General features: G+C 34.2%; 1 protein-coding gene across 1 annotated transcript; it reads right to left on the reverse strand.

Moving 5' to 3' along the window:
• Positions 1-934: 934 nt before the first annotated feature.
• Positions 935-5,355, reverse strand: LOC21395661 (65-kDa microtubule-associated protein 1). Its single transcript, XM_024165428.1, has 11 exons — positions 5,169-5,355; positions 4,193-4,244; positions 4,001-4,095; positions 3,711-3,914; positions 3,356-3,613; positions 3,031-3,246; positions 2,752-2,907; positions 2,347-2,658; positions 2,020-2,107; positions 1,576-1,724; positions 935-1,413 (listed from the first exon to the last, which is right to left on the reverse strand). Exons 3-11 carry the CDS (start codon positions 4,070-4,072, stop codon positions 1,120-1,122), a joined length of 1,749 nt encoding a protein of 582 aa, XP_024021196.1. The 5' UTR covers positions 4,073-4,095; positions 4,193-4,244; positions 5,169-5,355; the 3' UTR covers positions 935-1,119.
• Between the last annotated feature and the right edge of the window lie 7,105 nt (positions 5,356-12,460).

The following is a 12,460-nucleotide window of genomic DNA, read 5'->3' on the forward strand; positions in this document are numbered from 1 at the left end:
AAGAGGATCGTAATCACTTGCAGGATTGGGGAAAAGATCTCCAAAATAAACGTTATCCCTTAGCACTCTAACACTCAAATCGATAATGATTCAAAGAGAGAAAAGCAAAGGGATTAAGAAAATTTAAGTGCGTAAGTAGATAACTTAAACGATCACATTTTCTCCAGAAAGAAATGCAATAGGAACAAGCTCATAGTACTAAACCAAATAATGATCATTAGATGAAGAAGGTTAAAGTGGCTTGTTTGTTAAGGAAGAAAAAAAAAGAGCGAGAGAGAATGGAAAGGAAAATAACCATCAATTTTATCTTTCCAATTGATGGATTTTAAACCAAATAATTAACCAAAATTACTTTTTTATCTTCATTTTCAAAAACAAAAACAAAACAAACAAAAAAGAAGAATGTAACACCACCTACTCATAGAATGTGAGTCCTGTAATGTAAGAACCACTTTTTATTGGTGATACGACTAAGTATTTTTCAAAAAATAAAAATGTACAAGTAGATGAATAAAATAATAATTTGTACATGTCTCATTTTCTTTCCTTTCTAATTATCTATTTACCAAAATTCGTAACAATTACAATCAATTAATAACAATTTCTTTGGCTCTAGACCAAGTGTATTACACATATGATACCTGAAGATCAAATTTAAAAATATTTTTGAGACATGATTTTGATTTTGACAACACCTGACATTTATACAAGCTTTCATATTCGATTTATTGTGTCTACTCGTTTTTCTTTTTTTTCTTTTTTGGGTAGAATTTTTTTTTTTTTTTACCTTTATTGAAAGAGAATTTTTCACATTCCTGAATTCAATAGCAGTCTAACGTATCATCTAAACTCTAAAGATAACCAAGAGGTGCAAATTCTACTCAATTCATTAGCGATAAGCAAATTATTTCGAACAAGGAAAAAAAAAAACGTGGGTCGTAAAAAGGCTTAAAATGTCTCAAGTATAACATACACAGCTAACAGCTCACTCTCCAACTTTTCCCTCACAGTTTCACAGGATACATCCCTAACAGTAGTAACTAATAACAGTAGTAATATAACAAAAGGTATAAACCTACAGATCTCTCTCTCTCTCCCCCTCCCTCTCTTCTTCTTATGTCATGGAGAAGCCGGAACTGGGTCAGTGCCGGAAACATGGGAGGCAGCATCCTCTTTCGACATTGAAACGTAGTTCACAGGAGCACTAAGCCTATTTTCCCTCTTCGCGTCCTTTGCGGCGGACCTGCTTCCGTTTTGGTTAAGCGATAGCCTTCTGTTTGGAGTTCCGTTGGCTCCCCCGTTCACGCGGGGACCCACCACCTTCTTCGTTCCAACTGGTCGGGCAGGGCTAGGCTTTGAGCCAAATATGGCTTCCTGTTCGGTGTGTTGTTGGTCTGTGTACTTTTTCTGATCCTGTACAAACCCAATTCAGAGCATCAGAAAAAACGAACAATAAGTGGTGTTATGAGGGAAAAACTAACTTTCACAACGATGTTAAGAGTAATCGCTCCTCCTTAGGGACATTGAAGTTCAAAAATCATGAGTTATCATTTCATACATTCATTAAATACTCACCTTCATCCTCCTCTTCTCTTCTTCTCTTTCCTGCCTGAGCATGGCATATTCATCTAGCATCGCAAGAAGGGGGACGCCATCATAAGTAAACGATATGCCACGATCTTCCTCCCAAGCACGAGTTTTGGCAACCAAGGTGTCAACAAGAGCTGCATGACCGAGAAACCAACAAATCAGACAAGTTTGGACATTATTATGCTAGTTAAAATCATGCAGATATTGAATCAACTCATTATTCCCTTGAAGAATTAGTTTTTTTTTTTTTTTTTTTTGGAAACCCAAAAATTCCCCAAACTCAATTTGTGAGCCCAGGTTAGAAATGCAAATTGAGTGATCAATTGTTCAAAGTATATTTCCCCAGTATGGCATATCAATCCCTATCAAAAAACAATCACCAATTCAATTAATTTCTCAAACTGTCTTTCTCCTTATTTCTATCCATACCTGGAATTTTATTAACAAGGATCCGGGCCTTTTCTGCACGCTTGAGGTTTAAGTGAGCACCTCTACTCGCATTGTACCTGTTATCGTCCTGTTTAAGCACGATAATTATATTACATTCACTTGTCTCATAGAAAAGATTAACAGTTTCAAAAATCTAAATGGGTTGCACGTATGAAAAGCCATGCACATCCTAATTCACCCTCACAGTCAGTTACAAAAAAAAAAAAAAAAAAAAAAAAAAAAAAAAAAACCCCCACACCACACACACACACACACATGCAGATATTAATGATCCGTATTGAGATAATAAATAAAAAAAATAAATACCCGATTGTAATCTTCAAGCCAACTCTCTTCCTCACAGGCTGACATCCATTTCTCAACTTTGTCCAATATTTCCTTTCTGCTAAGAGCTTCCTCTTTTGCTTTTGCTATCTCATTATCCATGCCAGCTAACAATTCAGCAGGCTCCACATTTCCAGAATCAATCATGGCCATTATTTTATCCCTGGCAGCTTCTGGATCTATCTCGATGTGGGCACGAGCAAATATCTCTTCAAGCTCCGCTTGCCTCTTAAATGCAATTTCCTTCATCCTGCTGGATTTGAGCTGATCAAGTCTCTCCACTTCCACCTCGGCCTTGACAAAGGAAAATACCAGGAGTCAAAAAAAAAAACCACTGACTATATTTAAATTTTCAGATATGTGAACAAATTGAGATATAATAATTACCTGCTCGATCAGATCCAGAGCCAGAGCCCCAGGAACAGTCACCTCATCAACTGACGCCGAAATATTGCAGGTAACGTGATCGAATAGACTCCTTTCCTCATCAGGAGTATCCATCAAATTCCATAGATCAATTAGTTGAGAAGCTAACTCTTGGAGCTGCGAATTAAGATACATGTTAAATTTAACTGAGTTCAGCAGCAAGATGTGATGAGTCAAGCAAGGAAAGAAGTGAATTTTTTTTATTAGAAATGCAAAGAGTAAAAACATAAAATGCATTACCTTATGCAGCCTCTGCTTCTTATCTTCTTTCAGTGCTAAGACTGTCTTAGCCAGCCTAGATAGAGTATCATTGCTAATGCTCTTGGACTGCATGCCGGTTGAGTCATTTAAGCTAGGATGGACCTCAGTAACAGTACTGAAGAAGTCAATCCCAAGGACAGCGCAAAGATCATGCACAGTGCTAACAAATTCAAGCACCTTGTGCAACCTATCACTCTGCAAGACCAAACGAGGAATTGCCACCGATGAACTCGCAGCGGGTGTATAAGCTAATAATCAAAGAAAAAATGAGTGTGAAACTGTTCCATAAGGATGAGAGATTCACCTTCTCCTTTTGAAGTTCTTGAAGCTGGGCATGATACTCATCTAACTTCTTCAGAGTCAGGTCAGACTCGTCAAAAACAGGCGTCCCTGCCTGCTCACTCAGATTCGAGTTCCCTGCGATTTCTCCACAAATCTTTTGGATCTGAGACTGAACATCAGCAATTTCCTTTACTCTCTCCTCTTTCTGTTTCCATAACTGCTCAAGCGCTGGTGCTATGGCCGCAAGTTGTTCCTTGATTGTTCCTGAAGTTTTCTCTGGCTATAAACAAACCCAAAAGTACATTATCATCCATGTTTACTCAGAAAGCACAGATTCAGAGTATTGGGGCAAAGAAGTTAAATCTAGTAATACTCACTATGCCAACGGAACTCTTTTCTCCAAGAGCAGACAGAAGAGTGGAAAGTTCAAGTTTGCCATCAGACAATGCTTGAAGAAGCTGTGCCCTCGACTTTGCAGCCTGCTCAACCTTCCTCTTGTACACATCCAAGCACTCTTGCTCTAACTGAAGGAGCATCTTGTCGCGTTCGTCATCACTCTCTCCGACTTCATCCCAAATTTCCTGCGGTACATCATCGTGAATTTTTTGTATACCATAGATAAGTGAAGCCAATATACTGAAGGATAAAATACAAAAATGGAAGTTACCTGCAGTTTCTGGAGTAGAGAACCACAAGTGGTTTCTCCAAGAAGAGGATTTTGAGAATCGGTCACTGCCATTGTCGTCAAAACCACAATCCAAACTGCACAACAGAAAACATTCGAACGTCATTTTAATGCTTTTCATGCCAGATTAATATTCTCCAAAAGTGCAAAAATTACAAGAACGTCATTATTTACCTTAATGACCAGGAAGAATCACAACTTGACCAGTCAAGTAAAACATAAACACCTGTCAACATCAACCATACACAAAAACAATAAACTGGTTGTTAGGTTCCCAAAAAAAATTTAAAAAAATTAAAAAAAAAATAAAGAAAGAAAGAAAGAAAGAAAGAAAGAAAGCTGACCAAAACAAATGAACATAAAAGAAAACGAAAAAATAAAAATAAAAATAAAAACATGAATAACCACTTCCGAATGCGTAGGCATAAAAGTCTCAAATGTAATAATCATAAACAAACCCAACATTTTTAGGAGAGATTTATACAGCTATATATATGAATAAGATGCCAAAACAAATCTATCAAAGAAGCTTTATAACTTAATCAATCAAAGAAATTCATGTCATTCAACGAACTAAACCTCACTTTTTAAATTCCCATAAGCATATAACTCAATTTTCAAACAAAGATCACGCCGATCACAAAACATATTACAACTTCTCAAATAATTAAAACTTTATTTTCAGTACTCTTTTCAAAGAAATGAGAATGAAAAAAAATAAAATCAAAATTCCAAATCTTGAAATATCACAACTCATCCAGGGCTTCTAGGTACTTCAAATAACATACCACACAAAAATAAAAATTAGAAAAAGAAAAAAGAAACTTTCTTTCGCTGACATTTTCTGATCAACCAAGCAGACATTTCTCATTTCCACAGAACCCTACAAACATTTTCTCAGCAACCACTGCAACATTTTCTCCGGAACCAAACAGAGCAATCTAACTCACATTCTACTCAAATCCCAAATTCGGAACCAAATCCGACAAGATCTCAAGCTCAAGAACATGTACAACTCCATAAATCAAACACAATCGCACAAAATTGACTTCTAAATCGCCATCCATTGACCAGTGTCGCGGATCAAAAACAAGTAAAAACCTCCCCAAATCCAAGAGAAACAGAGACGAAATGCTCGAGCTTAACTTACCTAGATCGTGTTCGTCGTCGTCGTCGTCGAGGGGTCTTCGGGGTTTGCGAAGTTTCAGATCTAAGCAAAGTTTGGGGCTTTGAGTGTTCACAGAGAAAGAGAGAGAAAGTAGTGAGTGGAAGCTTGAGCAAAGACACAGAAACAAAGACAGAGAGGAGAGAGAAAGAGAGAGGAGAGAGTGAGAATGAGAGTGTGAGAGTATCTAGAGAGAGAGAGAGTGAGGTGGGCCCTATATAATACCACAAATCAACCTTGTCTGAAAAGCGCTTGTTAAGTAACTACCCTCTTCTTTCCGTTTAATTACGAATATGACGCTGTTGTTGGATTTGCGACCAAATTACGGGTTATTCTTTTCCGATGAAACTTGAAAAAATTTAAATTCGAGTTAAAATTTTATTTAAATTTAAATTTAAATTTGAGTTTGGAATTAAATTTGAATTTAATTTTTCTCTTCAATTTAAGTTTATAAAATTTAAACTCAAATTAATAAATAATATTTTTTTTATTCTTAAAAATGTCATAATTTTTAATTTTAATTCTGATTGAGATGATTTTTTTTCTATGCATTTGCAACGAAAAGAAAATAAAATCTCACCCATTTATCCTATTAAAATTTTTCATCACCATTGAGTTTTTATTAAAATAATCTAAATACAAATTTAAGTTTTGACACACTCAAATACAAACTCAAAAAGATTCTCAATTCAAATCATAACTCAAATGTGCACATCCAAACACAAACTCAAGTTACAATTTCAACTCAAGTTATAACTCAAATTTAACTCAAAATCATCACTCAAATCACTCTAACTTAAATGTGCAAAAGAACAACCCCTACGACTTAAATGACGAATAGAAACCAAATTACGTTCCTATCCCTCAGGTTGCTGATAAAAAAAATTTGTCGATAATTTAATCTTATTTATTTGGCTTGTAAGTATTAAGTACTAATTTCTTATTTTATAAAATTGCTCCCCTAAGCTAGAGATCCTAAGGCCAGGCCCCGGGCCGGACTTTGGCCTAAGCGAAGAAAATGGAGCGGCGACGCAACAAGAACCTCACAAAACCGTAACAGAGAATAAAGAGAAAAAGAGAGACAGAAAAAAAATATTTCTAGAATAATATTAGTTTTGAATTTTTTATGTCACTATCAGGTAAAATTCTTTTATTAATTATAATAATTGCTAATAGTCTATCTTAATAATTATTTGTGATTTTTATTCACATTACAATGACAATGAAAATATCAAAAATAACTGTCATTTAAAAATATATCTTATATAATTGTGAAAAAAAATCACATTATTATCCATCTCATTTAATTTATTGTATTGTTATATATGCGTAACACATTATAAAGAAATTTAAATTTGTTCGCGCTTTTTCTTTTACAAATATGAGATGAGACTTTAGAAGGCAGATAGCTCATCAGAGAGAGAGAGATAGCGACCTAATTACGTTTGTGTCCCTGGCGTTTGACTGCGTGGAATTACTGGTTTTGACCGACACTTCTCGATAATTGCTCCATTGGACCCATGATCCATTCCAATTTTGTGGGCCCAGGTAGACATGTGGCCCAGTTGTGAGAATGTCCATGTTCATTTACCCCTTGGTTGCTATTATTCACCCCCAAGGTAGAAGTTGCTGTTACTGACAATAATTATTACTTGATTTCTCCAACTTTGGCAAAGTTGAAACAATTTCTTCACAGAGAGAGCCAAGAGCTATTAAAGGTTATTCCATTTTGGGATGTAAGAAATAAAAATAGGATTATATACATTTTTGTACCTTATATTTTAAGGTTATTCAAAAAATATACCCTCAACTTTTAATTGCATCAAATGCATACCATCACATTACATTTAATACACAAATTCATACCTTTTTCTTAGTCAATATCCATTTTAACCCAAAAAATATCCAGATTACCCTCAAAAAAGAAAGAAGTACTGAAAATCCAAAATTATAAATAAAAAAAACTACAATTAAAAACACAAATGAAAAGAAATTAGCTTGAGAAAAAAAATGCCTCTAGAGTTGAATAGTGGCCAAGACAGGCCATGGACTTGGTTTAAATTCAACCCAAACTACCCAGATTTGCCATGGGCATTACCCACATTTGCCATTACCAAGAAACATGTTCATCCGCAAGCGTACGGTGTCAAGTTTTGATAATATAGGGTGAGTGAGTATCATCTCCACAGAAATTAGGTATTAAATTGCTGCTAAGTATCGTGATTATCGTAACTCAACTTTATCTAGGCAACCGAACTCAATGAAATAAAAATAGAACTAGAACAAATATAAATACAAAAACAAAATAAAATATGGAAACTTTTATGCACAAATGTACTAGAGACTTAACTTCACCTTATCATTCATATGTTCATCTTATCAAGTCAATGCTAGCCAATTCCACTCAATTCATTAATCAATGGACCTAATTTAACCTAACTACTTCTCTTGAGCGTCAAACAAAATCATAAACATGAATACCTAAATCAATATTCTTATTTACTCGTTTACTCATACACACATTAAGTTTAGCCCTTAAATAAGAACTCAAATGTCGATCGCCTCCCGGCCTCACAACAATCTAAATCATAGTTGATAATTAAGGTCTTGATCACTTCCCGGTCTCACAATATCCTAGACTCTCAACGAGATTATCTAAGTATTGATCTCATCCCGAGCTCACAACATCCTAGACTATGTTTTCCAATTCAGGACTATGAAATCAATCTCTCACTAGCATCAAAATCACAATCTAAAATTGTCTAACTCATTGACATAATAAATTAAAAACATTAAGCATAGAGAAGACTGTTCAAGTAATAATTGACGAGATATAAATAAATTAAAATGGAATTTAACTAACAATTGACGAGATAATCAAAACATGATTCAAATAAAGCTACATCAAGCCCTAGAATATGAAATCTAGCTCAACATAGAGGAATCCATAACCAAAATCACAAATTCAAGAACAAAAACTAAAAAACTACAAAGAAAAGGGAGAAGGAAGATAAAACTTTTGTGGATTAACTTCAAGTCTTCAAATCTTCAAGAATCTCTCACAAGCATTCTTCAAGAATCTCTAACTCCAAGCTTCTCTCTCTAGGAATCTTTGTGCATCTCATCATCTTCAAGTTGGGAACTAGGGTTTCTTTTGATAAGTATGCTCAAACATGAAGAAAATCTCAGTCACACTCATCCAAGGGTCCAAAATTGACCATCCATATTGATCAAAGGCTGAAAAATGCCCCAATTTTCGTCATCAGCACGAATGAGGTGCAACCGAGCGTCTCAGTGTCACGGCCGCGCGCCTCAGGTGGCGCACCCATGCAGGTGGTTCTGCCCAGAGGGCCCTTGTGCGGCCTTGAGTGCTTTTTGCCCTAATTTTTTACTCCAAAATGCCACTAAGTCCCATTTTATTATTTTTCCTACAAAATAACACTAAAAACACATTAAATTAATAAAAATGCTTGAAGACTCGCAAATATTTAAACTCAAATACATGATTTGTCGGTAAATAACCTCCTCATCAAGACGCCAGGTACCCATATATGAAATACCGTGGAGATTTTTTTTTGGGCTAATCATGAAATATCACGGAGATTAAAACCAACCTCTAAACCCAAAAACGAACCTTACCAAAATCTCACAGATCTTTTATCATACAACAAGAAATTTACCCAAAACACTAAAAGTATAAATTGAGACTAGTTTTAACCAGTCTACATGCTTCTCCTGGCATGGAAGCGAGACAAGCCCCTTCTTGTCTCTGACATGGCCGTTCTCATCATCAAAGTCAGTGACGGAACCACCTCAGCGGCGAACTCACAACCCCTAATCGACCAAGAACGCGGATTTCGCAAGCCTTCCCATCGCTGCGCGTTGCACATTGGAGTACTTTGGACATGGGTCTGATGGAGGTCAGGGTGGATGGTGGTTAAGGTCATGGTAATGTGAAGTCAGGAGAGGATTTAGTGTTTTTTTTTTTCTTTATTCATGGTATATTGGGTATTAGGAGGTCAAAATTGAGTTTTAATTGATATAGCGTTTGGATTTGCCTATGTGAAGGTACGTATTTGATGAGATTATATATTAAAGGTATATTTTTTAAATAAATTTAAAATGTGAGGTATAAAAATATATATAGCTCTAATAAATATCAGAGTGAGTGATAAATACATTAAATAAAATTTAGATAATATTTAGAATTAATACAAATTATGACAAATTTGAAAATTAAGGAAATATACTTTTTTTGAGCAAAATTAATGAAATATACTTTGCATAAAAAATTAAAGAAATTAATAAAAAAAAGTATTATTTAGTAACTATTATAAATAAAACCAAACTTTGGAATTTTAATTTAATAAGAAATACTGAGTTAGGAGAAGAAAATTTGACGGCCTGTTGTCTAGTTAATTATGTGTATTCTTTTATTAATGATTTCATTTGAACATGTGTTTCCTCTAGTTTTATTAGCTTTCTCATTCTAGTTTTATTCTTTTTTGTCTAATATAGTCAAATAACTATATTAAAGAAAAAGATATTAATAGAGAACAAATAATAAAATCAAGACTCATACACTCTTAAAAATAAATTCAGTAATTCTCTCTTTAAAAAAACAAAAATTGGAATTTGGATTTACTGAGCCAAATAGCTAAAATAGGGTGTGAATTGCCATTTGTGTAATTTAAGTGAAGAAGAGGGGCATTTTTCATCTGGTGTGTTTGAAGAAGATTAAAGTAAAGGGGGTGTGTGTGTTAAAAGCAAAACAAGATTTGAGGACCAATGTCATGGTCATGGCTTAGGTGTCATCACGAATCAAATAGGTCTCTATCTTCTTGTCTTGGCTTTGCAAGGGTAGTGATTTTTCCATTATACTTTTTTTTTTTTTTTTTTTCATGTTAGCTCAACAAAGATTAGCTTTGGATCTTTTTCTCACATCATAATTTGGTATTACGTGAACAACCATCATTAGAATATGATATGGTCCAACTTGGGTAAAGTCATGATTAAAACTTCACTAAATAGTAATCTTATTTTAGCATTAGTTTTAGCCCCTCATTATACCTTTCTTCTACCACACCATGTTCTTAATTTTTTCAAAGTGAAAAGAAGTGGATGTACATATAGTTCAAGTTTGTCTAATTTGTAAGTGCATTAGCTAGGTACTATTTTGTTTTACTGTTGGAACTTGTGTAAAGCTCAAAATAAAATAATAGTATGCAATATTTTGTTTTGAGAAATTTAGCATGCTTAATACCACTTCTAATATACATAATTTATTATTAAAATGTTGAGAATTAGGAATTATTTTTTTTCCGAGGTAAATGAATGTTAAATAGGTTAAAAACATTAGATTTTTTTTTTCAAATGCACCATCGCCATGTATATGTAATAAATAGTAATTTGTGCAAATTCCGACATAATCGCGATGAAGAAATGACGATCATATCAAAACCTCTTGCCGAGTAAATTATTGACGACGTCCGCCGGTGTTAGTTTATCAATCAATCCTAAAAGCTTAAGCTGTTAGGAGGTGGACCAACAATAGCTTTATACTTTAACACTCCCCCTCACATGTGGGCTGGACAATGGGCAATCGTGTGGGTAAATTAATTAGAAAGCCCAACACGTGAATATTTAAGCCCGAGATATATTAAAAACCCAACACATAATGACAATTTTAAATGGAAATAAAGAGTGAAATTACAGGAGTTTGAACCCAGGACCTCCCGCTCTGATACCATGTTTGTTTACCAATCTATCTCAAAAGCTTAAGCTGTTAGGAGGTGGGCCAATAATAGTTTTATACTTTAACAGCCGGTGATAAGAAAAAGTTGCTTAACAGATTGTCGAAGGGACACCAGCCCTACCAACTATGTTATAGTGTTTCTTGGGGTAAAAATGTTCAATAGACACAATATTTAGCTCAAGTACATTTGCATGTTCAAACACTAAAGAGAGACCCACAAACAAAAGTTCTAAAGGGATAAACCTAAGCGTGTCTATATTGAATGAATTTATTATGTACATGTACCACAAAGAATGGGATAGTTGGCTTCAATGTGTACGCGTGTGTTAAATAGAATGTCGATTTTACATAATTTGAAGTTCGAACAAAATTTTAAATGCCAACTTTCAATTCATTTTTATTTTCCCATTTTGGGTTGCCAGATTGGTATTTAACTGTTTTTAGCACATGGCTAAAGAACTCTCCAACTATTATTAATGGCAGAAAGATAACAATAACTATTTGTCCAACAATACAAATTTACATGAGCAATGCTATATATCATCATTGATTTCCCTCCGATCACATATTCATATGTTAATTTTGAAACTCACTTATTTTGACACGAGATCTTATACAATTTTATATATGCCATCACTTCGATTAACAATATAAATTTTAGACCCTCTCTTCTTTGGTATGCTAATATACCAGTAAATCAAGTTTTATATCTGTTGAAATTGCATAAAATCACAAATAAAAAAAATATATGTAGATTTAACGATTATAAAAAATTAATATACCGGTACGCCAGACGTACCAGAGAATCTCTCTCTAAGGCCCCGTTCACTTCGCTGATTCGAGTTTAAATTCGAGTTGAGATGTGACTTTATGTGAGAGCTTTTTACTGTAGCAAAAAAGTTAGATATGATTGTTTGTGAGAGCTTTTTACTGTAGAAAAACTCGAATTCTAAACTCGAATCAGCGAAGTGAACGGGACCTAAATTTACATGAGCAATACAATAATCATCATCAATCATCACTATATATTTTCATCGAAAAACTCAGTAATTATGACACAGGATCCTATACAGCCTTACATGTCAATCGCAAGTTAAAATTTTAACAATGACTAAATCATCACCTTTGGCAATACCTAGCACTTTTTTATTTGCATACTATACGTTTTAGTGATCCGTTTAATACTCGAAAATATGCTGCAAAATAATATGGGTTGGACCACTAACAGCTAAGACATTCTAATGTTTCAAATTTCACAAAAGAAAAAAAAATGTTAATAAGAAAAAACATAGTCTAAAGAACTTTTTTGACCTTTAGGGCCTAAAAAAAGAGTAGGGGAAGAAATAAAACAAAATGCATCCATATAATATAATTTAATAGAGCCTATTTTTTTTTAGAGATTCTTTGGTAGAGGGAGTACTTTTCTCCTACCGGTAGAGGACAAATCTAAACCACTAGATTAAGATCCAACGGCAAAAAATGATGAGGGAATACTAAACTAAAATAAAACCTCATGATCAAA

The sequence above is a fragment of the Morus notabilis genome, unplaced genomic scaffold, assembly GCF_000414095.1.
Source record: "Morus notabilis unplaced genomic scaffold, ASM41409v2 Scaffold1436, whole genome shotgun sequence".
NCBI lineage: Eukaryota > Viridiplantae > Streptophyta > Magnoliopsida > Rosales > Moraceae > Morus > Morus notabilis.

Excerpts from the sequence above, each read along its gene's own strand:
- LOC21395661 (XM_024165428.1), bottom strand. The coding sequence starts at position 4,072 with ATGGCAGTGACCGATTCTCAAAATCCTCTTCTTGGAGAAACCACTTGT. Across the intron at positions 3,915-4,000 it reads CTCTACTCCAGAAACTGCAG|GAAATTTGGGATGAAGTCGG; the intron begins GTAACTTCCATT and ends GATGTACCGCAG. Across the intron at positions 2,908-3,030 it reads AGAAGCAGAGGCTGCATAAG|CTCCAAGAGTTAGCTTCTCA; the intron begins GTAATGCATTTT and ends CTTAATTCGCAG.